Source organism: Melanerpes formicivorus, unplaced genomic scaffold, assembly GCF_026170545.1.
Source record: "Melanerpes formicivorus ecotype bairdi unplaced genomic scaffold, bMelFor1.0.p_v2 SCAF_62, whole genome shotgun sequence".
NCBI lineage: Eukaryota > Metazoa > Chordata > Aves > Piciformes > Picidae > Melanerpes > Melanerpes formicivorus.
The window spans coordinates 1,065,767-1,091,180 of record NW_027142414.1 but is presented as its reverse complement, the minus strand read 5'-3'; the positions used below and the strand labels follow the sequence as shown (position 1 = coordinate 1,091,180).

At 43.4% G+C, this 25,414-nt stretch overlaps 1 protein-coding gene and 1 long non-coding RNA gene across 8 annotated transcripts in view; both read left to right on the top strand.

Moving 5' to 3' along the window:
* DCAF5 (DDB1 and CUL4 associated factor 5) overlaps positions 1–15,803 on the top strand; it is a 72,026-nt gene extending 56,223 nt beyond the window's left edge. For all 7 annotated transcript variants that reach the window (XM_068162079.1, XM_068162080.1, XM_068162084.1 and 4 more), the window contains 2 exons: positions 8,911–9,038; positions 13,734–15,803. In XM_068162079.1, the coding sequence (XP_068018180.1) occupies positions 8,911–9,038; positions 13,734–15,542 (1,937 nt within the window). In that variant the 3' untranslated portion in view covers positions 15,543–15,803. The remainder of the gene's footprint in view (positions 1–8,910; positions 9,039–13,733) is intronic.
* Positions 15,804–18,194: 2,391 nt separating this feature from the next.
* LOC137453138 (uncharacterized) overlaps positions 18,195–25,414 on the top strand; it is a 33,553-nt gene continuing 26,333 nt past the window's right edge. Inside the window, exons 1-3 of the long non-coding RNA XR_010990274.1 lie at positions 18,195–18,664; positions 18,949–19,077; positions 19,558–19,680. This is a non-coding gene — a long non-coding RNA (uncharacterized lncRNA). The remainder of the gene's footprint in view (positions 18,665–18,948; positions 19,078–19,557; positions 19,681–25,414) is intronic.

Here is a 25,414-nt window from a genome sequence, read left to right as displayed (position 1 = left end):
TGCTGATTGTTTGCAGAATTTGTTAGCCACTTTTCTCTCTAAATCCCAGTTTTCTTCAGAGTTTCTAGCAAAATTAATACTTCATTCTTGCAGAAGAAAAAACAGTCATGAGGTTCCACAGATTTTACTTGACTCTAAGGCAAACTAGGAGTGAGAGGAGACATCAGCCCTACATGACCTGCCCAGCAAGACTCTTAATGTGTAAGCACTTCAGGCATTATTTAAACCTATCTCCTATAAACATGGTCTCTTAGCTGTTTAAGAATCCCTGTTAAGACAGAGCCTGACATGTCTTGTGGGGTAATAGAGGGCTTTGTAGACCAAATGTTTTGCAAAGTGGAATTTGCATTCCTCACCCACTACTCTGAATCATCCTTGCAACTCGGAGCTTGTCTCTTGCTGCTGAAGTATTGCTCAAAGGTACTGTGTGAGGGATAGATTTGTTTGTGATGGGGAATGCAGTTGGGGATCCTTCAGTTTACATGGGCAGGCTGTCACCAGACTTGTGAAAAACGTGGCTGAATCAGAACAGCCAACTGCATTTCGAAACGGTTTTTAATTCTGTCTTTGTAACTGTTAGCAAGGAAGGATCTGTCATTGTGGTCCAGTTACTAAAGTAATTGCACCAGTTTTTAGAGAACTGATGCAAGTTTTCTTCCCTTTTTTCCTCCCCTCTTTGGTCATTGCAAGTGCAGACACCACTTTAGACTTGAAGAACTAAGCAACGGATCTTTTCATGACATTTGAACAGGGTTATCTCGTTGGAGGCAGCTTCTGGTTTAAGTTCTCAAAGGTCAAGGCTGCTAAGTGAAGATGAATAATAGATGATTAAGTATTTGTTAATGTCTTGAGCTATTTCAGAGATTTTTATGTGTGAGCAGACATGCATACATAGATACTGGGTGGGGTGGGGGGGAAGCCATCTGGTCCAATGGGGAGCATGCCTTGGAAGGTTTTTAGTTTGAAAGTTGATTTTTCTGGGGTGTGTTCTTGGCACCTAAACTGCTTTCCTTGTAGGACTGCAGTTAATTCCTCCAGGTCAGACCATGGAACAGTATTTTGACTATCCCAACAAGTAAGTGGTGGAGCAGTGTGAAAGAGATTCTTGTATTCAGGGGAATTTAGAGTGGTTTCTATATCTTGTGGGTTATAATACCAGAAACCTATGGAAATAGCCATAGGTTAGGTGGCATCTATCAAAAAAACAAGGTAGTGTTTGGTGCTTTTCAATGCTGTAGCTAGGTGAGAGAAGATTCAGTATCATGAGGGCTCACCAGCTTCAGCATGTTTACTTCTAGTTCAGCACTAGGAAGCTGATAACACTGAGCACTGGAAGAGGCTGGAGAAGCCTCAGTCACCAGCAACTAGTCAACTGGTTGTACCAAAGCTCCTACTTCTATTGTACTGAATGTGTTTGCACCTACCAGTACAATGTAAATGCACAGGCAAGCAGAGTTCATACCTCTAGTTAAAGACAAACACTACCAACCAGCAAACCCAGCTATTGATTGTGGGATAGCTTAACTTGTTTTGTTCCCTTTGTGTTCAGAAAGAGTTGTTGGGGGTAATTTGCATGGTTCAATAATGTTGTATAAAACCCGTTGCAACCTATGCTATTAAACACACTGAATCTCAGACCATGAGAGAGAACAAAGGGGAAAGGGTGTGCCCAAGTTTGCTTCTGTAGTAGTTTTGGTTTAGCTTTCCTACTGTTGTTCAGCTCTACTGCTGATAGCAAGGGTGGGAGGGTTGGTACAGATAAGACATAGATGGATGTGACAGGTATTTAGCAGCAACAAAAGAAAGGAGAAAATATGCATGCAAAAAGGGCCACTGCAGCTTTTTCCATACTGTAGATGTTTAAATATGAACATTTTCCTCTAGACTTTGGAACTCCTGCAGAGGTACAAGACCACCACAGGGCTGGTTCTAGGTGTAGGCTGGCAAAGTGGGTGATTGCTTAGAAGACCTGGTTGCCCAAGGCAGATTATCACACCAGCCCACTGCTAAAGGGCCATGCCCATCCTTTGAGATAGCCTGGGAGATGGAGGGTGGGTTTGAAGGTGACAAAGGAAGCAATCCACAGGTGGAGTTGCAGCTGCTTTATTACAGGGAGATGCTCCCTACACTCTGTTTTGCTTTCTTTTGTAATAGCAGAAGTACTAAGCCAGAGTTCCTGGTGCCTCCTCCAAACTGTCTTCTCTTATCATACTGGGAGGAGAAAGGATCTTGGCCAGCCCTTGCTGTTCTCATTCCATATTTGATGTGAACTAAGTTTTGCCTGTGCTGCTGAGAAACCTTAAAGTTACTCTTGCTGCTGCCAGAGCTGGAGTCAGATTCCTGACTCGACTACAAGGGATGCTGCAGGACACTGTGCTTGCAGGACAAGAGTGCTTGTGTTTAAATCTGGCTTCTCTGCAGAAGGGTCTCTGAGGAGCAAAGCCATCTGCTGGCATGCATTGTACAAAGCACATACAGGTGTGCAAGTGACCTGAGAGGGACTTTCTAAGGAGTCTAAACACAATCTGCTGCAGTGAAGGCAGAGAGGGCCTATATGCTGTGTACCTTTGCTTGCATTGTGCTGTGTACTTGCTTTCCAAACTGTGGTATCCCTCTTCTGTTAATGCATCATGACCTCATAGGATTCAAATGCAGGGCAGTGGCCTATGGTCTAAATGTGTCTGGATTATTAGTAATGAAAAATAAATTAATTTAAAATGAGCTTTCTACTGTAGTGCCAAGTTCTACAGGGGAATGGTATGCTAGGGCACACTGGCAGCAGCTGCAAATATCTGGTTCTTCTCAGGAGTTTTCAGCACTTTGAGTAATTCACAAGGCTTGTACGAAGTTATGCTTTAGTCTATGGAACGTCTTTCTACCTTATATGAACAACAAATAGGACTTCTTTTTCAGTGTCCTAGATAGAAAGGACTTCTTCTTAATGAGGTAATTTAATTCCTCTATTACAGAGCCAGCAGAGGATTGCTCCTTATCCCAGCAAGTTCTCTGGTGCTTTGACAGCTCTCATTTGTTTAGGGACTGTTCTGCGTTCTTGCAGGATTTCTGCACTAGGGCATTTTCCTCAATAATCTGTCACTGCTCTTTTTTCCTTATCCTTCAAATAATTCATTCTTCTATTGTTGCTTTTCAGGGGTTGTTTGTTTGGGTTTTGGGGTGTTTTTTGTGCTTGTGGGTTTGTTGGGTTTTTTTGCTGAAAACTGCTGCGTTAAGGAAATTGTGCATGGGAAGTCAGATAGCTGGCCAAGTGTCTCGCCCTCTCTCGTTAGGATTTACTAGTGTTCTTTTAAAATGTGTCAGTATGTACCATCCAGCATGTTCTCCACATGTGAAATGTCAAGTCATTTCCATAAATATTTCCAAAGCTGCATAATTAACAAGGATTTCATTAGCATGATCTTTAAACTGTAAAATAATAAGGCAAACCAAGTAATCACGTTGGCAGCTTAGTGGACATCTATCTCCTGCCTCAAAGCATTGTATTATTGCTTTCCCTTGTTTGTATCAGAGCCTGTAGTTAAGTCTTGTGTGGCCATCATGATTTTTTTTCAAACCTGTGTAGGGGAAATATGTTTTTAAAACAAGCACTTTGGATTTATCCTTATGTAAGTTATTTCTTCTAGTAAGATGCTGTAATAGGACATTTACTTTTTTTGAGGCTGATTGTTGCTTCTCTTTGGAGCATTTTCTTGCAGGGTCTAGAGGCAGAGAGATCATCTTGACATTTCACTTTGTGTATCAAATAAAAGCAGCCCTTAGAAATATTGAGCAGTAAAACTAGAACATGAAACCACTAATCTTTAAACATAGCAATTTTTGGAAAACACTGCAAAACCACTTTGTGTATCTCCATCCCTTCCCTGCAGTAGTTTGAGGTAAGAAAGTTGAAAACCTTATAAAATCAGCCTCTGAAGACTTGAAGACTTTTATTTTACTAGTAATATACATATAAGCTGATGGCTGCTGTGTAAAGACTGATAATACATATACTAACTATCAAGAATATAAAAGCTGCCTTGCCAAAAACAATTGCAGGACCTGCACATACTGCTAAATTCAAAAGCAAGTAACACCTTCATCCCCTGCAAGCAGTCCCAAACCTCAAAAGCAAGATTTGAGTGCTGTTGAGATGGCAGAGATCAATGAAGCTGAAACAATATAAATGAAAATACCAGTTCAAGTGAAAACAGCAAAGAGCAATAGAAGTTATTGCATGGGAAAAAGGAAGACAGCCTCAGGAATTTGAGCAGTTTATGACCAATCTCCACTTAATGTACAGATGCTTTGTTTGTTGTTTTTTGGTTGGTTGGTTTTGGCCAGCAGACATGAGCAGACTTCACTCACACTGTCAGATGGCTAGAAGCTAGATGGCTTCAGCTAAGCCTCTGCAGAGAGACCAGGGGGATTCCAGACAGGTCTGGACACAGACATCTGCCAGGCAGATACTCCTGTAACACGATAGCAACTTTGCTGGGCTGCTATAAAATGAAGGGACCACTGTCAGAGTAAGAATGTAGAAGGCTTTGCATTAATCACATGCTTAGAAATGTCACTTAAGCACATAGGAGTTGGTAGACTAAAATTGCATCAGGCAAGGGGTTATCAAAAAATGGGCTTTTGGGACAGTCTGTAATATATCAGAGTGGTGCTGGAGTCAATAAATTTTTTTGGTTTAAATGATTAAAACTTCTTGTATTACTGGAAAAGGCTGACTGCTAAGATTTGTGGTTGCAGTAATCTGCTCCAAGGGGACTTTGCTTGTTAGTTGTTTTAAGAGGCTTTGTAATGAAGCTCACCTTCACTCTAAGAGGAAATGAAGTATGTTCTGGTACTATGTTTCCTCCAATTTTAGTATTAACAGGTTAAAATGAATCCTGGGAACTGGAATATTAAAGCAGGAAGCTTTGGAGTTCCTCCATATCATAGTTTGGGTTGGAAGTGGATTTTTGCAGGTCACCTAGTCCAATCCTTCTCCAAAGGGCAGGGACATGTTTCACTAGATCAGGGTACTCAAAGTCCTATCCAGCCTGCCCTTGAACACCTGCAGCAGGGAGGGAGCATCTACAACTTCTCTGGGCAACCTTTTCCAGTGTATCACCAACCTTATTGTAAGAAATTTCTACCTTACATCTGATATAAATCTATGCTCCTTCAGCTTAAAACTGTTGCCACTCTACCAAGGCAGAGGTAAAGTCTCTCTCTTGTCTCATATAAGCCCCCCCAACCTTTTTTTTTTTCCTTTTTTTTTTTTCTTCTTTAAAGGCTGCCATAAGGTCTTTCAGATCCTTTTCTTTCTCCTCCAGGCTGAAGACCCCAAATCCTCTCTGCCTGTCATAGTATCAGTCAGGGTTGGAAGGGACCACAAGGATCATCTAGTGCCAACCCTCCTGCCATGCGCAGGGACACCCCACACTAGATCAGGCTGGCCAGAGCCTCATCCAGCCTGGCCTTACACATCTCCAGGGATGGGGCCTCAACCACCTCCCTGGACAACCCATTTCAGGGCTTCACCACTCTCATGGTGAAGAACTTCCTCCTCACATCCAGCCTGAATCTCCCCACCTCCAGCTTCATTCCATTCCCCTTAGTCCTATCACTACCTGATATCCTGAGGACTCCCTCCCCAGCCCTCATAGGAGAGGTGCTCCAGCCCTCTGATCATCTTCATGGCCCTTCTCTGGACCCACTTTTAACAGGCCCATGTCATTCTTGAGCTGAGGACTCCAAAGTTGAACACAGTATTCCAGGTGGGGTATCACCAGAGCAGAGTAGAGCGGTAGAATCCCCTCCCTTGACCCTAATGACCATGCTTCTATTGATGCTGCCCAGGACACCATTGGCTTTCTGGCCTTCAGACACTGCCAGAATTTGACTACAGTCTAGGGAGAGCTGTGTTGTAGCTGTACTCTTTTCATCCAATGCTCTTACATCTTGATAAACATTTCAGATTTAATGCCAGAAGACAGTTCTGGCATTAGATAACTGGTTTTGAAGTTTCACTAGGAAAGTCACCATGGGCTAATTCATACTGTGCATGGCCACAAAAGGTCAATGACTGACTTGGAAATGCAGCCCAAGATATCAGTACCCTAAATTTGTAGCTCATCTCCATTGTAATTCTTGCTTTGTTCATTGTCTCTAACATCTGACTCTCTTGTAAGCTATTTGTGGTGCTTATTTCTTGTTTTGTACTGAACTCGGGCAGCTAGAGTCTATGGATCATTACAACTTCTTTTAGACTTGGAAACCATTGCTAAGCAAAGGTTTGTTCCTGAGGCCATCTTTCCTGGAACATTTGTCTGCTAGGTTAAGATAAATGTGGTGAGAAGTGCACTTGATGTAACAATCTGCTGTTGGCTTGATAGATGCCATTGGATTGACAACTGTGATTCGGCTGGAAGGAATGCTGTGGGAGTAGGGCAACTTGCCATCAGCCATAAATGTGGTCAGGATTGTCTAGCAGGGTGAACAAAATGAAAGGATGGGAGGAATCTCATAAAATGAGAGAGAAAATTAAAAAAACCCACTTTGGTATTTAATGAGCTTGCTCTTCAATCAATCAACTTTGCTTAACACTGGTGAAATCTTGCTCCAGTGGCTGAAGGCAGAACTTATCTCTGAGCCTTCACAGAAGATACAAGTGTACCCAAAAAAGAGAACTGCTCCAGGTAGCTTTTGGTGAATGTAATTAGAAGTCAGCTGGAGTGATAGCCTCCCTATCAAGTTGTCTTTATTTTAAACAAGCCTTTGTTCTATGTATAAATTGTTTAACATGGCCAAGTGTTTTGGTCCTTGGAGTTACTTGCCATCTCTTCTCCCTTTTTCAGACATACTTACTTTCTGTCCCAGAGTGCTGTGAGACTGCAGTCTGGTCTGCAAATAATGATTTGGGCAAACAGAACACTTCCCAGGAACAGTAAAAGGATCTGTCTGTGATTTTTTTTAGGAATTGGATGACTCCCTATTTCTAAATTGTTATCATGGTTCATACACCATGTACACATCAATATGGTCTTCAGAATGCAGGCACAATAAGTGGAAGGGATAGACTACTTTTTTTTAGAGGGAGAAGGGCTGAACACAAGGTTAGTTATTTATCATTTGTCTAACCTAACAAATAGAAGGTGATGTAGGAATGTCTTGGGTTTGTTTTATTTTTCTTGACTCTCCTGTGTTGCTGCCCTTCAGTGTTAATGCAAGTTTTTCTTTAGGAAATGTGCATTGCAGGAGAACTGACTCTTGTTTTAGACAAGTGGTTCAAAGTTCAGCTTAGGGCTTAAACTAGAAGTTATTTCAGCTGAAAGACCTCCTACTGCAGTTAAAGGAGAGCAGCAAACTTCCTCAGCAAGAAGAACATGAAATTTACTTGTTTAGTCTTAAGAAGACTGCAAGTAGCAATAAAGCTAATTAAATTTACCTTTCTATAAGGTGTGCTTACAACCTCTTCTTTAGTAGTTTTCAGTTTTTACTTCTGCCCTGCACTGGTTAGGCCACACCTTGAGTCCTGTGTCCAGTTCTGGGCCCCTCAGTTTAGGAAGGATGTTGAGTTGCTGGAATGTGTCCAGAGGAGGGCAATAAAGCTGGTAAGGGGTTTGGAGCACAAGCTGAGGCTGAGGGAGCTGGGGTTGCTTGGCCTGGAGGAGGCTCAGAGGAAACCTTACTGCTGTCTGCAACTACCTGAAGGGAGGTTGTAGCCAGGTGGGGCTTGGTCTCTTCTCCTGGGTGGCCAGCACCAGAACAAGAGGACACAGTCTCAAGCTGCACCAGGGGAGGTTTAGGCTGGAGTTGAGGAGAAAGTTCTTCCCACAAAGAGTGATTGGCCATTGGAATGTGCTGCCCAGGGAGGTGGTGGAGTCACCATCCCTGGGGGTGTTCAGGAGGAGACTTGATGGGGTGCTTGGTTGCATGGTTTAGTTGATTAGGTGGGTTGGATAATAGGTTGGATGTAATGATCTTGAAGGTCTCTTCCAATCTGGTCTATCCTATCCTATCCTATTTCCTTCTTGTACAAGTTGGTTTCTTTCACTGAAGATGGTAATCATAGCAGGTGGATGGACATTTGTTTATTCAAATACCTAGATGTGCTTTCTAACAACTTTATTCTTTCAATGATGTGAGTTTACTAATATAAAAAAATCACCATACAACAGTTTCTTGCTTTGATATATAGACCTAGTAACAGTCAATGAGTAAACAGAAGAATTGTGTAGTTCTGGTTTGAGATTTACCATTAGCACAAAAGCATTCCACTTCAGCTAATTCCCTGCCTCATGACAAAGAATGATATAACCCCCTGGTCAGATGTGTTCTTTCAGGTCCCTCTCTGAGCTTGATTTGTAGAGTTGTTTTGATCCCGGTCTAGGAAAAGCCAATAATGTAGTAATTCAGGTTAGTAGCATTGAAAATTGCCTCCTTTAGATTCCTACACATCAACCTAGAGTCAGCTATTATAGTAATGAATTGCTGGTTTTTAAGGAGTAAATTTTAAAAGAGTATAACCATTAAAACATTCCCCCTCTTTATTTGTCTCTGCTTCAAATTTATGAACTGTGAGTAATGTGGTGCCTTAAGCACTACGGTTTCACTGGTGATTTCATGATGTGTGGTGTTCTTATTCGCAAGCTTGTCATAGTAGGTCAAAAACCTTCATTGTTTCTTGAGATAGTTGAACTAGACCTGGCCTCCAAGTCCTGTTTTGTAGGAAGGATGCTTCTCATCAGGCTTGAAGCTGTTCACAGGGGCATTGCTCAGAAAACTGGAATTCTGCAGCCAACACGGGTCTTAAAATGTTGCAGAAGGGCATTCTCAAACATAACACAACTTCAAATGATTATGAATGAAAGCAATGAAGATCTAATTATTCATGTCAGTATGTGCTTGTCTTTTCCCTAGGTGGCATTGGCAGGGTCGTCAATGGTGCTTTTATGGTATTGAAAGGTCATCGGTCAATTGTAAACCAAGTCCGGTTTAATCCTCACACATACATGATCTGTTCTTCTGGGGTTGAAAAGATCATAAAGGTAAGATTGATGATCAGAAAATGTCTTCTTTCAGTATTTCATAATAAAGCTTTGTTTTCTTTAACATCATTCTTTTCCACACCCATCCTGCCTTCTCATCTTAATAGTTTCTGAAGTGGAATATCTCGCTTGGTGACCAAACTGATGCAAGTTTTTAAGGGAGCATTTTCATTTTTAAAGGTTTTAGAAATGAGAGATAAGATCAGAACTCCCTGGATTTGTACCTTGAAAAAGGCTTAATTCCATATGTAACTAAAGTGTCTTGCAAACAGTCTTTCTTGGGAGAGATTGGTCACAGCTGCAATGTGATCTCTTAAAACTCCTGGTACCTTGGGCTAAAATGTAATGGAAATCTCTCTTATGAGTACTGTTAAGCCTTAGCCTAGTCTGACTGCTCTGAATTTGGCTCAAACACTGCCTCAGGAGCCCTTCTATAATTTTTATACACACTTCTGTATTGAATCAGTTCAGCAGACCTTTCTGTGGCATCCAGAGGAGGCAAGACTCTTAACACTTCCACAGTACATCTATTTGGAATCCTCTAACACCATGCAGTATTTTTAGAAACTTGGTGTCCTTTTTATGTGGATTGTGAAGAGAGAAACATTGTCAGGTTCTGAAACTTTCCTTGAGGAAAGACAGCCAATGTGGGAGCAAGGCAGAAACTTTTTCTTGTCATTTCTATTAGCAGATGTTGAGGGTGAGGAAGCAGAGAATTACGCTACTTTAATGCACTTTGCAGCATGCTGTTACGGAAATTCTGCTGTAATTTGGGTCTATTAATCAGATGAAAGAAGTCAGAACGATATAGTTGTGGTCCCTTCCAACCCTGACTGATTCTATAAATGAGATTGGTTGAGTATTGGCAAATGTTTAATCAGCTATAAGTGGACTGAATTAACTTGTCCTCCAAAGGAGAGTTTCAGTGGTCTGCAACTTATGGACCAAAACTCTGGGACTGTGGCCCACTGCCCAGCTGGCTATCACTTGCATTTCAGCTACCATCAGCATTTGAGTGGTTCTGATTCTAGTCCAGCTTTCCTTCTCTTCTATCTTCCACTCGTACTTCAGTTTGCTTTTCTGGTTTTTTATCTTCATCTGTGTCACTGTAATAGGTTGGATCACAAACCTATCCACAACAGGCTTTGAACAAAAATGCACTGAGCAGTCTTAGCAGCTCACTGAGTTTTCCAGTTCTAAGCAGTCAAACTGCCCCTATTTCACAACAGTTTTGCCAGAGGCTTTTTTTTGCTTTGCGAACTTGATTCACACAGCCTGAATTCTCACCTTTGGATTTTAGATCTGCTGACCCTTCACCCTGTGAATCCTTCTTGCATGAGTGTGTTTAGACTATTGGATTAGCTTTGTTATAAACATCCCCTGTGTTGCTTTTGTGTACTTCTTGCTAGGGTTTCGGCAGATTGGCTTTTTTGCCTCATGACTAAAAGGTTAGGTTGATTAAGGCTCCAGTTGCAGGTTGTGTAACTCTTTGAAAGACACCTCTGCTTGAATGCTTCCTTAGAAGGGAACACCTGTTGTGTTGCACTATGTGCAGTGGAACTGAGTTCCCCCAAACATTACAAGCTAGAAACAAATCAAGGGAAAGGTGTTTAATAATGTATTAAGTTTATTAGCGAGCCAAAGCTTCTTACCCTTTTGTTGTATATCAGCTTGTAACTTGCCTTGTTTGGGGATCAGGTTAAATTTTGACTTATCTGCCTGACTTCATTCTTCAAAGGTACTGTCTTAGTGAATGATAATTTGCAGGTAACCATAAAATAGTGGTTTCTTCTTCATTCCAGTTACATCTACTGATAGAGTGGAGGCTAGTGACTGCCAGTAGCAGAAAGGCAAAACAGGAAGAACACCACCAACACTTCTAAGGGGCTCTCCATTAAAACCAGAGGGGAATATCAGGTCTTCTCTCGCATGGCTGTCTTTGTTTCCCCCATATAAATGCTTGGTGTGCTTCCTTGAATTAGTTGAAATGACAGGAGAGAGAGCCAGAAACAAAACTGTAGTTAGTTGTTTGTTTGGTGGGTGGGTTGGTTGGTTTGTGGTTTCGTTTAAAGTTTTCTTGCTCTAAGTTTTGTGTGTTTTAGTCAGTTCATTAAGAAGTACCCTTCCTTTTACTGTCCTTACAAGCATCTTCTAAAAATCTTTCTGGAATTAAATCACAGAAGATAGCTTTACTGTGGTTGGCTGGTATACCACTCCCCCAGTTGCAAAAACTCCGTGGTGCACTAAAAATGTGGATGCAAGTAGTTATTTGCCTGAGCCCTTCATTTTTAGACTTGTGGGCCTAAATTTAGTACTCTTTAGAAGTGAGGAACTGATAGCACCAGCATCAAGATGTGACACAGACAAGCCATTCAATAATTCCATGGGCTTCTGCCAACACACTTGCTATTTTAATGCTGATTGCAAATGAGATACAAATTCATCTCGGGCCTAGCCCTGCTGAAATGAATAGTACTCGCAAGAATGCCTTTGGCCTTTGGGGCTATGGGTTTATTGCTTTAGTCTCATTTTGTTGCAAAGCACCTGCAAAATAATTGAGTAACTCAGCGCTTTAGGGTTTGATTTCTGCTAGGATTGAAAATACAGTGGATAAGATGGGTATGGGGAAATTTGAATAGTCAGCTGAGGAAATGTCATTAACCTAAACTAAAATTCAACACAACAGTAATGGATGCAAAAAGCCTTGACTCCAGACAGTGTCTTGAATGCATCAGCCCAGATGAATTTCTCATTGCCTTCTGTTTCAGAAACCTGGACCTCAGTAAAACTGCATGGCAAAGAACAGCTGGGAACTAAAATTAGAATTTTCAGCAAGGAATTAGACAAATGCCACTTTCCCCTCAATTTAAGTGTGACATGTTGGGATGTACTGCCAGGAAAATTGTGTTGCAGGAGAAATAAATGAGGCATTCCCTCTGGTGTATGGGGCTTAGAGCAGGGCCATGGAGAATCGTGCAGTTAGTTGACAAACAGTTCCAGGAAGGATAAAAAAGATTTAGTGCGTAAGGATTTTCAGAAAGAAATACTGGTTTGTATTGGAAATGGAATATTGTGTAACTCTGGCACTTGGTGCCATGGTTTAGTTGTGAGGTCTGTGGTGACGGGTTGGACTTGATGATCTTTGAGGTCTCTTCCAGCCTTGGTGATACTGTGATCACAACTGTTGTGGGTCCCATTTGTTTGAAAATTGTTGGTATATGAAAGATAGCAAAGTTTGTTTGCCCATGTTGCTATGGTGACAGATTAGTGTTATTGTGGCTATAGGTGCCTCTGCCTAATCAGATAATCTCATATAGTTACTTACAATTATTCTCATGCTATGGGCATAACTACTTGTTTTAAAATCTGGAGGGGTCGCCACCATGGAGTACAACCAGTTCAAAGATCCTTTCTGAAGCATCTCTGCTGAAGTAGACAACCAGTTTTGTACTCCCTTTTTCTGTTCCTGTCAGGTATTGTCAGGTTGTGTTGCATGTGTTAACTGCACATCTGTGAGATGAGCGCTGATTGCCTCATTTACCCAGGCAAAACAGGCCTTTCAGTTAGAGCTTTTGTCTGCTTGGAACAAAACCTGGCACATTTCTCTTGGGAAAAGAGGTGTTTTTGCCAAAGCCTATCCCAAACTGGTGCAGGATGTTTTTACCCTGAGCTTGTTAGCATGGTAAAACCATGTGGTGGGTTGAAGCATGACCAAAGCATGATTGAAATCAGGTATTTAATAAGCAGAACATTAGGGCAGTGTTGTGGGGACGCTGTGTACTAGCTCTGCTTGTAGCAAGTGGTGTGCATCACACAACCATTGACCATCAATCTAGAATAAAGTGGTAGTAGTTAATCCTATTGCCTTTCAATCTGTGAGTAGAACTGGGAAGGGTGAGGAGATCTGTCATGTTTGCTATGAATTACCAGTTCCTTAGGGATATTGGTGGAGCTTCTTTGGAGCTTAATTATTTTCCTTTTCCCCTCCACACCAGGGAAATGGGTAAGGCTAGACGGACAGCGCAGTCAAGGGTGTTGCATTACACTTTACTACCTCTCTCTACTTCAAGAGTAGCTTTCAGTAAAGTTCTTCTCCTTTACTTTTCCTCGCTAACTAAAACTGCTGCTGCATCTTGAGAAGATGTTGGATGCTTTCTTTCCTTCATGGCTGTTCCCTAAAGGGAGTAGTGCAGCTCTGCTTTTCAATTCCATGCATCTGGCTCCCTGCCTGCTGATCAGGTATGACTGACTAGGCAGCTGGAGGAAATGTTATTCTACATCACTGGCACAAGCAACTTCAGTTTCCTGGGAAACAAGTGCTTTCATTAGTGCAAAGACTGTATTGCAGGCAACAAACTATTCTTAACGTTAGTGAGTAAGCATCCCCTATTACATAAAAATAGAGCTCTGCACTGTGGGAGAAATTATTACACCATGAAATATTGAAACGATGGGTAATATGCAGTGTGAGACCTTTCAAGTTCTGGATAGGTGAAGTGGATCCAGGAAAAATACATTTGTGAAAGGGGAGAAGAGGACCCAGATCTCTGGAATGCTTGTAGGTATGGATCTGAGGGGTAAAAATTAATAAAAGCAAGCTGCAGCTTGCAATTCTGCTGGGTATTTGCACCACTGCTCTACTTCAGATGCTTATAATAGTGTGTGACTTTGCATTTTCTGTGTTTTCTGTTACAGATCTGGAGTCCTTACAAGCAGCCTGACTGCACAGGGGACCTGGATGGTAGAATTGAGGATGATTCACGTTGCCTCTACACTCACGAAGAGTACATCAGTCTTGTGTTGAACAGTGGTAGTGGTTTGTCCCACGATTATGCCAACCAGTCAGTCCAGGAAGATCCACGGATGATGGCCTTTTTTGACTCCCTGGTGCGCCGGGAGATCGAGGGCTGGAGCTCTGACTCAGACAGCGACCTCAGTGAGAGCACAATCCTGCAGCTCCATGCAGGAGTAAGTGAACGCTCAGCTTACAGCGAGTCTGAATCCTCTGCCTCTTTGCATCACTCCCCACCACATGTGGCTGAAGAGTCTGATGAAACTGCCTATAACTTAAGGGCCTTAAGATCAGCTGAATCCCCCTCAGCCAGAGAAGACGTGGCTTCTCGTCAGCAGAGGCTCTCTGCACTGAGAAAGTATCAGGATAAACGTCTGCTGGCCCTTTCCAATGAGTCTGACTCTGATGACAATACCTGTGAAGCAGAACTAGATACAGACCTTTTCCCTCGGCCCCGGTCTCCAAGTCCTGAGGAGAACGAATCCAGCAGTTCCAGCAGCAGCAGCAGTACAGAAGACGAAGAGGAACTGAACGAACGCCGCACATCTGTGAGGCAACGCAATGCGCTGAGGCGTCGACAGAAGGTGCAAAAGGAGGAAAGGACTAGCACTAACGCAGAGAATGTGACACCATACATAGGTGAGGACATCTATGATTACCCCCAGATCAAAGTAGATGATCTATCTTCTTCTCCAGCTTCTTCGCCGGAAAGGAGTTCAGCCAGCAAAGAGGTTCTCAAAGAAAGGACATCCCCTTGTTCAGACAGCGAATCAGTGGAGAGAAAGATTTACAAAGCTTACAAATGGCTTCATTATTCTTACATATCATATTCAGCCAGTAAAGATGGGGAATCCTCCAGAGGAGATGGAGAAAATGATGAAGGGAAACCAGGAACTAGCGGAAGGCACAGTACAGCGCACTCACTAAATAAGGAAGATGGTAGGAACTTGAGTTCAGTAGTTCCTCAAGATTCCCCAACTCTTTCTACTGAAAGTCACAACAAAGAACCTTTAAGAGAATGTGGCTTGATAGAAAATCCCAGTAATAGCCAAGCTCATGAACGTGACAATCAGCAGCGGATGGAGGCTCAAGAAAATGCGTCTGAGGGCACTAGCAGTGGTGGTATAGAGCATCCTTTTGAGACTAAAAAACTCAATGGAAAAGCTAACTGCAAAGGGCTAAATAGTTGTACCGAAGAACCCTGTGTTCAGACTGCAGGACTTGTGGAACAGAAAAACAGCCAGAACTGTCAACCAGCATCAAGCCATCACTCACTGGTCCCTCCATTCTCCACTGTTGCCATCTGTAGCATGTCAGGTCACTGCTCCAGAAACCAGACTGACGACAGTGAGGAGAGGAGTCTGGACACCTCCTGCGTTAACCACAATAATGGCCACTTGCATCTTCGCCCTTCCTGCTTCAACAATGGACAGAGTTTTGGAGAGCAGGAGACTGTGATGCAAGGACTACAGGTGCACTCAAACCCTGATAATGGCAACCTTGTACAGATGGGTGTGACCTTGCACAAAGACTGCTGCCTATCTGAAATGGACTCCAACAGCTACAGCGTCAGCACAAAGGAGGATGCTGCCAACTTCCATCCTGTGGGCAGTGACAGCACTCAGTCTCTTGGAGGACTCAAAAGGCACAGAGCGGAGTTGGAAGATGCAGAGTCTGAGAGTTCCTCCTTAGAAAAGAAGTTAAAAACATGATAAATGCAAATGTCTGTTGTAGTGTACACTCTCTCAAAAAAAAGTAAAAAAGGAAAGGAAAAAGAAAGCATTAAAGGCACATAGAGCTTGGGTCCGAAACATTGCGTTTGATTCTCCGTTCCATTCTTCTGTGGGTCTGTTTTAGATTGCCAGTGGTTCATGCTGTATAAAAATCCAACTTACTCCTTAATGAGACTGAGTCTGGTGTACCCATACAAGGTTCTGTTTAAAGTAAATCCTTATTAAGAATTATTGACTGAACTATTCTTGTGTGAACGTGTGTCATTTGTTCAGCCAGCCAAAAAAAAAGATGACTGCTTTCAGTGTTAATTGTTCTACTAGGAAGGCATTTTTCTGTGCTGACACTTACTACACATTGCAGACTGAAGAATGATGCAATTGTGTTGCACTGGTGGCAGCTTGCAGTGTGTGGGCTTTTTTTTTTCCCCTGAGAAAACCAGGGAAGAAATCCTACTCTGCTGCAGGAGCTAAAGAAATGCAACCATTAGGATATTTCTAGAACTGACTGGCATCTTTAGAAATGGTATTTCATTAAGCACTTGCTTCTGATAGAGTTCTGTGACATTGTTTTTATGCCAATAGAAAAGCTATGGGATGTGAGCCTCTTTCCAAAATCAACTTTAGGCTGTTCCTATGGGGACATTCAATTTGGTTTGTTTTGGTTTTTTTGCTTGGGGTTTTGTTTAGGCTTTGAAGAAAAGAAATGGGTAACACAGTGTCATCACTCTACTACAATGTGATTGTTTGGCAAGAGGAAGGTATTATGCTGTAGGCCTTACTCTAACCAAAGGCTGTTAAAAATCAGGCACTGAGACATGTTTTCTGTGAGCTGAACACATAGAGGTTCATTGTCAAGAAAATGGCTCAGAGTGTTGGGAGGTGGCTTGACTGTAGCCTCCTTTTGAGAGGCAGCAGGCCAAAGACTAGACAGCAGCAGGATGGGTAATGTACCTGATTCCTGTTAACAGCAACACTTGGTGAAATCGCAGCCCAAAGCCCTGAATAAGTTGGCACTGGAGATCAAGGTTGGCTTTGCACTACTATGTTGCAAATACTTGAAACTGCAGACAGGTAGATGGATTCAACGGAACTGCTTGTGTAAGGGAGGGCTTGAGAGAAACATCCCTAAGTGTGAGGACACTGGGACTCCAAGTCTGTCAATGGGACCTTAAGCAAGAGCAGAGCTGGCTGCCATGAGCTGGCATACTCTGTAGGTGTACAGAGGCCTTCCTTGCCTGGGCTCTGTTTTCAATGGTACTCCACTCCAGTGAGTCCTCTCAGTTCTGGCATGCCAGAACTGGTGAAATTGCACTTGCTTCCCTAGCAACAAGGTAAAGAGAGTCAGTGTGTGAAGTGAAAAGAAACCACCCACAAAGCACAGGAAAAGTATGTGCTTGTGCTTTGCAGTGCTGATAACAGAAAAAGTGGCTGGTTTGGACTCCAGTGATTGTTATAGGCATACAAGCCCAGTGCTTGAGAAGGGCTAAGTTGTTTTAAGGACCAGGAGATCTTTGCCTTTCATACAACTCTAGCAGTGCTGCTGTAGAGCACCAATCTCAGAATACTTATTTCATATGCAGCAGCTACCTGGTACCTGGGGAAAGAAGGAAGATGCTCTGTTAAAACATGATGAAAATAACGGAGTGCTTCAGAAAGGCCTGGAGAGAAAAGTTTGGGTGGGAGAGAGAACATGAGCTGAAAAATGTTGCAGTTGCTTTTTGCCCATGCTTGATCAGCTGTGTGAGGTGAGAATTTGGAGCAAGCATATGATGTGTTTAAGAAGCACATAAGGTGTCTGAAAGGGATGTTGTCAAACAAGTGGAAGTGGCAATAAGAATGAGCTGATACCGTGTTACCTTACTGGAAGACAGTTCATTGTTGATAACTTGATCACTGTAATCAAGATCACTAGAGAAGTGTCCTCTGGAGTTGTGTAAGCATAGTACTGTAAATGCTGGGGTTTAACCAACATCTTGTGGTTAGCAGTTCAACACTTACTTGTTATTATTTACACAATTAGAAAGTGTTCTCAGCCGTTGCTTTTGCCCTCCTCCTCTGAAGAATGCCCAGCTCACTGGCAAGTGAGCACCTCCACTCTCCTTTGACATGGTTGTCTGTTCTTTGCATTTTCTCAGATGCCTTGTGCTCTCATTTCTAGTTCTTCTGTTTGTTTTCCAAAGTGGAGTAAAAGCTGCTGGGTTTGGTGTTAGCAGCCCTCTACAGACTCTAGGCATAAAGGTTTGCTGTGGTTTCCCCAATGACAGCCTCCGAGCTGTCTGCATGCTTGTTGTTTCTAGTTTGTCAAGCAGGAGGAGGACAGTAGGCTGTGAATCTTAACCTTTTGTTCACAGAAAATTTCAGTGAACTCAAGAAATGTACCTTCTAAATCTCAGTGGGTTCACCTTCTCACATAAATAATGCAGCTGCTTGATGCTGATAACACTTATCTGGAAAGGACCAAAGAAAAGCAAGCAAGCAAGCAGCAGCATGTCTGCTGCAGGTAGCCAGCAAGGAAGCGAGCTGCTTTTTTGTAGGTTTCTTTGTTTTGCCATTGATTCTGAGAGTGTGCTCTTTACCCCTGCACTGGGGTGCCAGCTGTGCAGTGTGCTGGAAGTTCCCCAGGCTGCTGGACGTGAGTCTTGCTGCGTGCTTGGGACTGTCACTCCCTGTTCAGGGAAAATCTTAACAAGTTTATCTGAAGAGACTTCACCTTTTCTAATAATCTGTGCCATGTACTTAGAAATGAAAAGGCTGTGTAAATATTGAACTACCTTGCTAGCTGCTATTTACTTACCATCCAACTTGTTACAGCAAGAAATGTTCTAGGCCAGGTTGTATGGTTCATCTCCAGAAAACTTCCAGTGGGGAGAGGAAAACTCTCCCTTACATCTCTTCATAGCACTTCAGAGAGAGAAAGGTTTGATCCTGTTTGTGACAGCCAAAGCTGACTCCTCCTCTGCAGCACAAGTGACCCTGGGACTTCTCCCGGCTGGGGTATTAACGGCTTCCAAAGATGCAGGATATGAAATGTTTCAACTGAAGTTCTGGGGGTTTTTCCAGCTCTCAAGTGATCTTACCAAAGCTGGTGAATCTTCTCCAAGGTGAGTGTCTCAGCAGAGATCACACTCTGCAGTTGAGGACCAGCTCTCTCTTGCAGACAAAGCCCAGGCAGAAAGAGCTGCCTTGAACAGGCAGGAACAGAGGGGTTTGACCTTGGGCATAGCAGTTAGCTGCAATATGTTCTGAAATGCAGCCTGTTGCAGTAGAAGTAAGAATGGGGAAGGATGGCTAATTTCAGAACCTTTTCTTCTCCAGAAATTGCAGTGGATTATTTTTCTCGTAAGTTTCCTCCAAGTCTCTGCTTCTGTGCTCTTGTGCTTTCCAGAATTGCCACATCCTCGTGAACACAGACTCACACAGAATAGTAGGAGTTGGAATGGGCCTTTGAAGATCAAGTCCAAACTCCCTGCCAGAGCAGGATCATGTAAAGCAGGTCACACAGGAACATGTCCAGGTGGGCCTTGAAAATTGGCAGAGGCAAACTCCACCCCCTCCCTGGGCAGCCTGTTCGAGTGTTCTGCCACTCTCAAAGTAAAGAAGTTCCTTCTCATGTCTAGATGGAACTTCCTGTGGTCAAGTTTATCCCCATTACCTTTCACCCTGTCACTGGAGACCACTGAAAGGAGTCTGGCCCCATCTTCCTCACACCTACTCCTTAGGTATTTGTAAGCATAATATGTAAGATGAGAAGGAGATCTCTTGTTCCCTGTGGCCTTCAGAAGCTGCTGTGGCCTGACAGTGTTAAGGTCTTTGGAAGCTTTCATTTGCAGTTGTAATTGGTTTCACTGTTTGAGAACAAAAGCAAGATAGGATTTTCTGTATAGCTCCATTTAGTTAAAATGCTCCATGTCAGTGAGTTTCTGTCTCTTTTTACAGGCAGCACTGTCGAGACAGGTGCCTTTACACTTGGTTTCTCTCATTTTTCCCCACTCAGATTCTCCAAATGTCTTTTCCAGACCTGGGAGCCTCCGTGCAGGGTCCTCAGAGTGACACAAATAGCTGCAGCGGCGGAACTGCTGTGCATATGCACATAGTTCTTCAGGAATTCTTTAATAAGGTAATTCCAGCACATACATAATTTATAAAGCACATCCACACCCTCCTGCAGCTGGGTCAGGGTGCAGTAATTAACCTAGCTAATGCTATACAAGTAGGAACAAGAATTCTTGTTTCAGACACCTACTGAGAAAATGGCAATTCTGTAGAGGGAAAGAAAACCACCACCAAAACCCTGAACAAAAACATGCTGGTTACAGCAGGTGCTGAGTTTGTCAAAGTTTTCCTCAGTGATTGTGGAGATCAAAAGCAGTGAGGTCTTGGACGTGGGTGTGTTGTGCTAGGAAACAAACATTCTGCATTTGATGTGTCTGCTCTGCCTGATTCCAGCCAAGGACCTGAACTTGGGTCTTGTCTTTCACTGGTGTGTCCTAAGCATCAGTCTGTTGCATTATTCAGGAGTGGGCTCTGGTCGTCTTTCTTCTGAAGTGTGAAGGGGAAAGGAAATGGAAACAGCACTACACATGCTGGAGCAGAGCCTTGATCCCAGCTCTGTTGATTTATAGTTTGCTGAGGGAATGCTAGAGGATTCTTTCTCCCTTTTTCACCCTGTGTGGTCTTTGGTCCATAGAGCAAAAGGGAGATGCTGATCCAGCCTTGTATGTACCTTCTTTGTCTTGAACACAGGAGAACTGTGCTTTCTAAATTCGGCAGAGGGTTTGTGATTGGGATTTTTATTGTTTTCCCTCTATATGAGTGCCCAAAGCAGTGGGCAGTTTGTTTTGGGGTGTGGCTGGCAGGCCCACCTTCCCTGCCCCAGGAGTACTTTTGGTTCTAGTTCAAGTGTCAGCTACACCTGTGCAGCGCTGGAGCTGCCGCATAACTGCGGGTGGGCATTGCTGTTGCTTTTAGAGCTGGTCAGTGAACCCTGTACTGAAGCTGCCATTTGTGCACTGGCTGTGGTGTGAATGAGTCAAAACATTGTCTGTTCCAATACTAGGCAAAAACTGCCTGAATTTGAGCTTTTGATAGGGAAGCAGGTCCTTTACAGCCAGATGATGCCTCTGGGTGTCTGTCTAGCACTTCTGTGATTGAACGCCATGGGAATTGCACGTTTCTCGGTAGAATCTACCCCTGGGATCACATTATATGAGCTAGTCTGCAGCATTTTACTTCACAAACCACAGTTGCTTATGGCAACATTGACAGCTGAAACCACCAGCTATTACGTACAGACAGGGTTTGCATTCTGGTCACTTCAAACATATGCCCTTTGGGAAAGTTGTAAGTGTCCTGCCTCCACAACAAAGACTAAAAGGGTCAAATTCTGCTTTTCTGAAACAAAACCTGCTTCACGGGAATCCTGGTGCATCTTTTTACAGCATATTGCCTTTAGCTCACCATTTGAAGTCAAAAACTCATCACATTTTAAAATGTCAGTGTACAACAGAGGAGAAACAGCATGAGCTTCAGAACTGAATTCTGTCAGGGAAGGGGGAAGGAGTTGAAATGTGTTTAAAATCAAGGGAAAGAGGAAATCTCCATACCTGAAATACCAGTGAATTTCTGAATAAAAGTTCATCACCTGCTTCTGAGTCTGGGTCCTAGAAGTCTAATCAGGTTGTTAACAGGCTATCTTATCACACCAGGTTGGACAGCTGAAGGTCAATAATCTGTTGCAGCCAAAAAGTCACAGGCATGCTGTGTGGGACACAAGGATTGGGCTGCATTCCTCACTAGGGACAACTTTGTTATCTGTGGCCTGCAGGCAATAAGATATATGATTGTTAGCAGCAAGGGTTCCACTGACTTTGGCTGCTGCCTGGTTATGTTTCCTGTTCCCTGGGATGCACTGAAGAAAGATTCCTAGAGAAAAGCCCTTGGAGGGAGGATCTGGGGCTTTGGTTCAGGGTTAAAATGAGGAAAGCAAGCAAATGCATCCTTGCAGGAGGAACAGAGAACTTCAAGACAAGCCTCATCGAACTTGTTCTTCCTGAGTTTTCTACATCTCCTCAGGGAGCCCTGTACCTTTTTCTTCCCTCGATGATCCGGAGAGACTTGCACTGTTGAATAGCTAGAAAGCAAAGATGAAACTGTCCCCAGTTCAGGATGTTGCAATACTCTGTTTCCGTATTTTCAGTCTGGTATTTCCTGGCTTGGACAGTATCCTGAAATGCAGTTTTCTCCAAAGCCTGAGAGAAGTCTGATTCCCACCTATCTAAACTTCAGACAGACAGAGTGGAAAGATGGTCTAGTCTTCAACCATTTAGGAATGAAAGTACACACTTCGAGCCTTTTGTAAGCCCTCTTCACACTCTCATTATTCTCAGAGTATACCTTTTGCACACACCAGCTCTCTGTGATGCAGTTACCTGCTGTGCACAGGGACAGCAGCAGTCTTGTATTTCCTTGAATTCAGGGTGAGAACTGGGAGTTGATTCAGTACATCAGACAGGGCAGCTCTCTAGTCTTTCAGTAAAGAAGCTTTTTTTAGCTCATGTTCCTGATGATGTGGAAGGCTGGGAAAGTCTGTAGCAATGTTTTGAATTCCTGAGTGGCTGACCGGCCAGGGAGATCTATCTGAGGAACACTGGTAGCAATTTACAGCCTTAGATGGAGATTTCTTTATTTACTTGCACATACTTTTAAAGTCAAACCTTCTGCAGCTCATCACCCAACAGGAGAGCTCTTCACTTTTCATCTCCTGTGTAGCTGGCCAGGAAAGATGTATTTTCTCCTTGCCTCCATTAATGATAGAGATGCAAAAGATGAAGATCATTTTGTGGCCTAACTTCCCAGAAGCTAATGAACATGTTGGGACAGTGGATCCCCTTGGTAGAGACACACAAATTGCAGCAGACAGCAGGAATAATGGTTCATTAATCACTTTGCTATGCTCTTAAGTTGAAAATCTGCACAAAGATCGGAAGGCTTCGGTGTGAGTGACACATCTTGAGGTCTCCTGCTGCCAGGCCTGAAATACCTTTGATGTTTCTGCATTTTTATGCTGCAGTTTCTAAAGTCAATATTTGTTTCCAGCCCAAGGGCAAGTCTACTTTAGTCTTACTCTTGCCAGATGAAAATTATTACAGCACTTAAAAGTCAGGGTACTGCTTAGCTGATTGCATTTGTGAAGTTTAAACCAAATGACATCCACAACTGATGGAACTAACAATTGTGCTGCCTAAAATGAAGGATTTAATCTGTGTACAGCTGGGGAAAACAAACAAACCCCAACCAACCAAAAAACAATACCAAGACCAAACCAAACAAAAAACCCCAAACACTGTAAATTGCAAACTCTGGGTAAGAAGGAGGCTGATGGTTTAATGAGCAGCTCAGTGCCCTGCTGCTGGGTTTCTGGTAGGAACTGGTTCGACATCCACAGCCAGTGGAAAGCTGATGGGTTTCTCCCGGGTTGATGTGATTTTTCCCTCACAAGGAAAACCCCAGGAGGAACAGCAGGAGTGTTTGGATGGAGCCAGGCTTGGAAAGAGGAGTGTTCTGCCTCCTGTTACTAGTGGGAATGGGAAATGTTACCCTGTGGAAGAGAGGTGATTCACTGAGGAGGGAGGGCAGTCACTAGAACACCGTTTCCCTCTCTCTGACACCATCTGGCACAGCACCTTTACTTTTGGCTTCAGATTGTGAAAACCCTATTTTACTGCTGCCACTAGCAACGTATAATGCAGCTGCCAGGGGAGCTGAGGCTTCTTGCTGTCCAGCCCTGACTTAAAATGGTTTCAGGACATTTTCCTATAAAGTCCAAAAGCCACACCAAGAGAGCTGGTTAGTGGTGGTTTGCAAATGAGCTTAGGTTCAAAGGTAATAAAGGCAGTAATAAAATACACATAATTAGCAAACAGTGAAAAGGGGAAATCCATTGCAGTACATCCCAATTAAACATGAGGAACTGCAAGCAAGTAATGAGGGAAACAAAGGTGCTAAGGGAAAAAAGAGTGGAATAAAAGGCAAGGAGGAGTGTTAGGTTTTCTTCTGATCTGGATTTAACCAGTTTTTAGCCAAGGATTAGCTGAAATTGCAGTAACAGAGAGTGGGCAGTGGTGCACAGTGAGTGGGGAATACCTGGGATGTCCCTACTGCAGGAGAGTCTGTAAGCAGCTGCTGCTTTTGCTGGGAATCTTTAATCCACCAAGAGCAGATCATTTGCACTCAAGAGTTCTCAGCTAACCACATGAAGGGATCTCTTAACTGCTAACATAATGTGGGGGTTTATTAATAAGTTTTGGACCTCAGAGGAGTTCTGAGGGACTGGGAAGCAGCCATGGAAATGGGATGACCTACTTCCAGTCCTGTTGGCTTGCTTTCAGATGCTTTCACTGCAGAATGATGGAAGGTTTGATATGGGACAAGAGCAAGAAGAGAATCAGGAAAGTATCATCATTGTTAACTAATAGTGTAAACTGATGGGGAATTCCATAGAAAATGGGTTGTGCTGAGCTAAGCATATTTTATCAGATTTTAAGCTCAGCTGCTAAATGTGGAGGTTTCTGTAATGCTTGGGCCCCTGAAGAAGCATTCTTGGTGCTGAAAGGTCCAAGCAATGTCTATTAAACCCAAGCCGTGTATGTTCAGTGCATTCAGCATTAATCAATGTTAAACACAAGTAGAGAACCATTAGAGATCTTTTTAGTGGACAGCAGAGCCTGGAATGGGGACTGATACACCTGTTAATATCTGTGCTAGTCCCTGGGCAACACACACAAGTGTAACCTTGTTCTTTGCAGTCTCTGTTACAAGCAGGAAAGGTATGCAAGGAGAAGGATGGAGCTCTGCAGTCTGTTGCACTGAGCAACTCTGTTTCCTGGGGCACCTCAAGACCATCTTGGCACCTGTAGGGCCATACAGGAACTGAGCAAAAGATTTGGGCATTTCCAGGTACCACTTAGACATAGGTGTTTAACAGCCCAAAAGCATCACCTGAGAAAACAGCACCAGGGTGGTGAACCAGTGCTGAACTCCCAGAGGTGCTATCAGCAGCCAGCCTCAGCTTTATAAGGGTTTAGTTTTGTTAGTCCTAGCCCTCAAGTGACAGCCACCACTGTGTGTAGATGCCATGACATTTCACAAGGCTGCTGAGGTGCCTTCTCTGGCCATTGCCTTCCCACTCTGCTTTGGTTTTGGGTAACCGTTGGGATACAGGGCTAGAGGGAGAGCAGTTACACTTGAGTTACTGCACCAGGAGTTATGTCCTTGCTGAGGCCCCCCCCAGGACTGTGACTAGTTGGAAGGAACTGAATGCAGCACAGGCTCCAGCTCTCCAGAGAGTATGCAAAAGTGGAAAAAAATGGTTTTGGTAGTCAGCCAACTCAGGCTGTTTCCATTGCGTGTGAATGTTTCTGTTCTGTGAAAATGTCCAGCTCTGTGCTTATGCACACCCATGCCGCTCTGAGCATGCTTGCTAGGGCAGCATTGGTGAGGCCCCAAAGCTGCTGCCTGGTTAGACACATGAAAGCAGAGCCATCCTCACCCACTGAACCAACATGCATGGAAAAGCTTTGTTGCTGTGCTTACAGGCTGCCCACAGGGTGCAGGAGCCCCTGTTTTTCCATCCTGGATACAACAAAAAGATCTGCTGTGTGGAAGGCTTGGCCTGTCAGAGATTAAATAGCTGATTTATACAACATGGTGGTGACTCTTGAAGCAGCACAAAAGGGAAGCAGCCTCCCAGTGGGTTAGGCAGGACCAAAAAAAGGAAAGCAGGGCCGATGCTGGCAAAGGAAAGCATCTTCGCTGCTGAGAAACCTGCATATTGCTTGTCACAAGGCACAAAA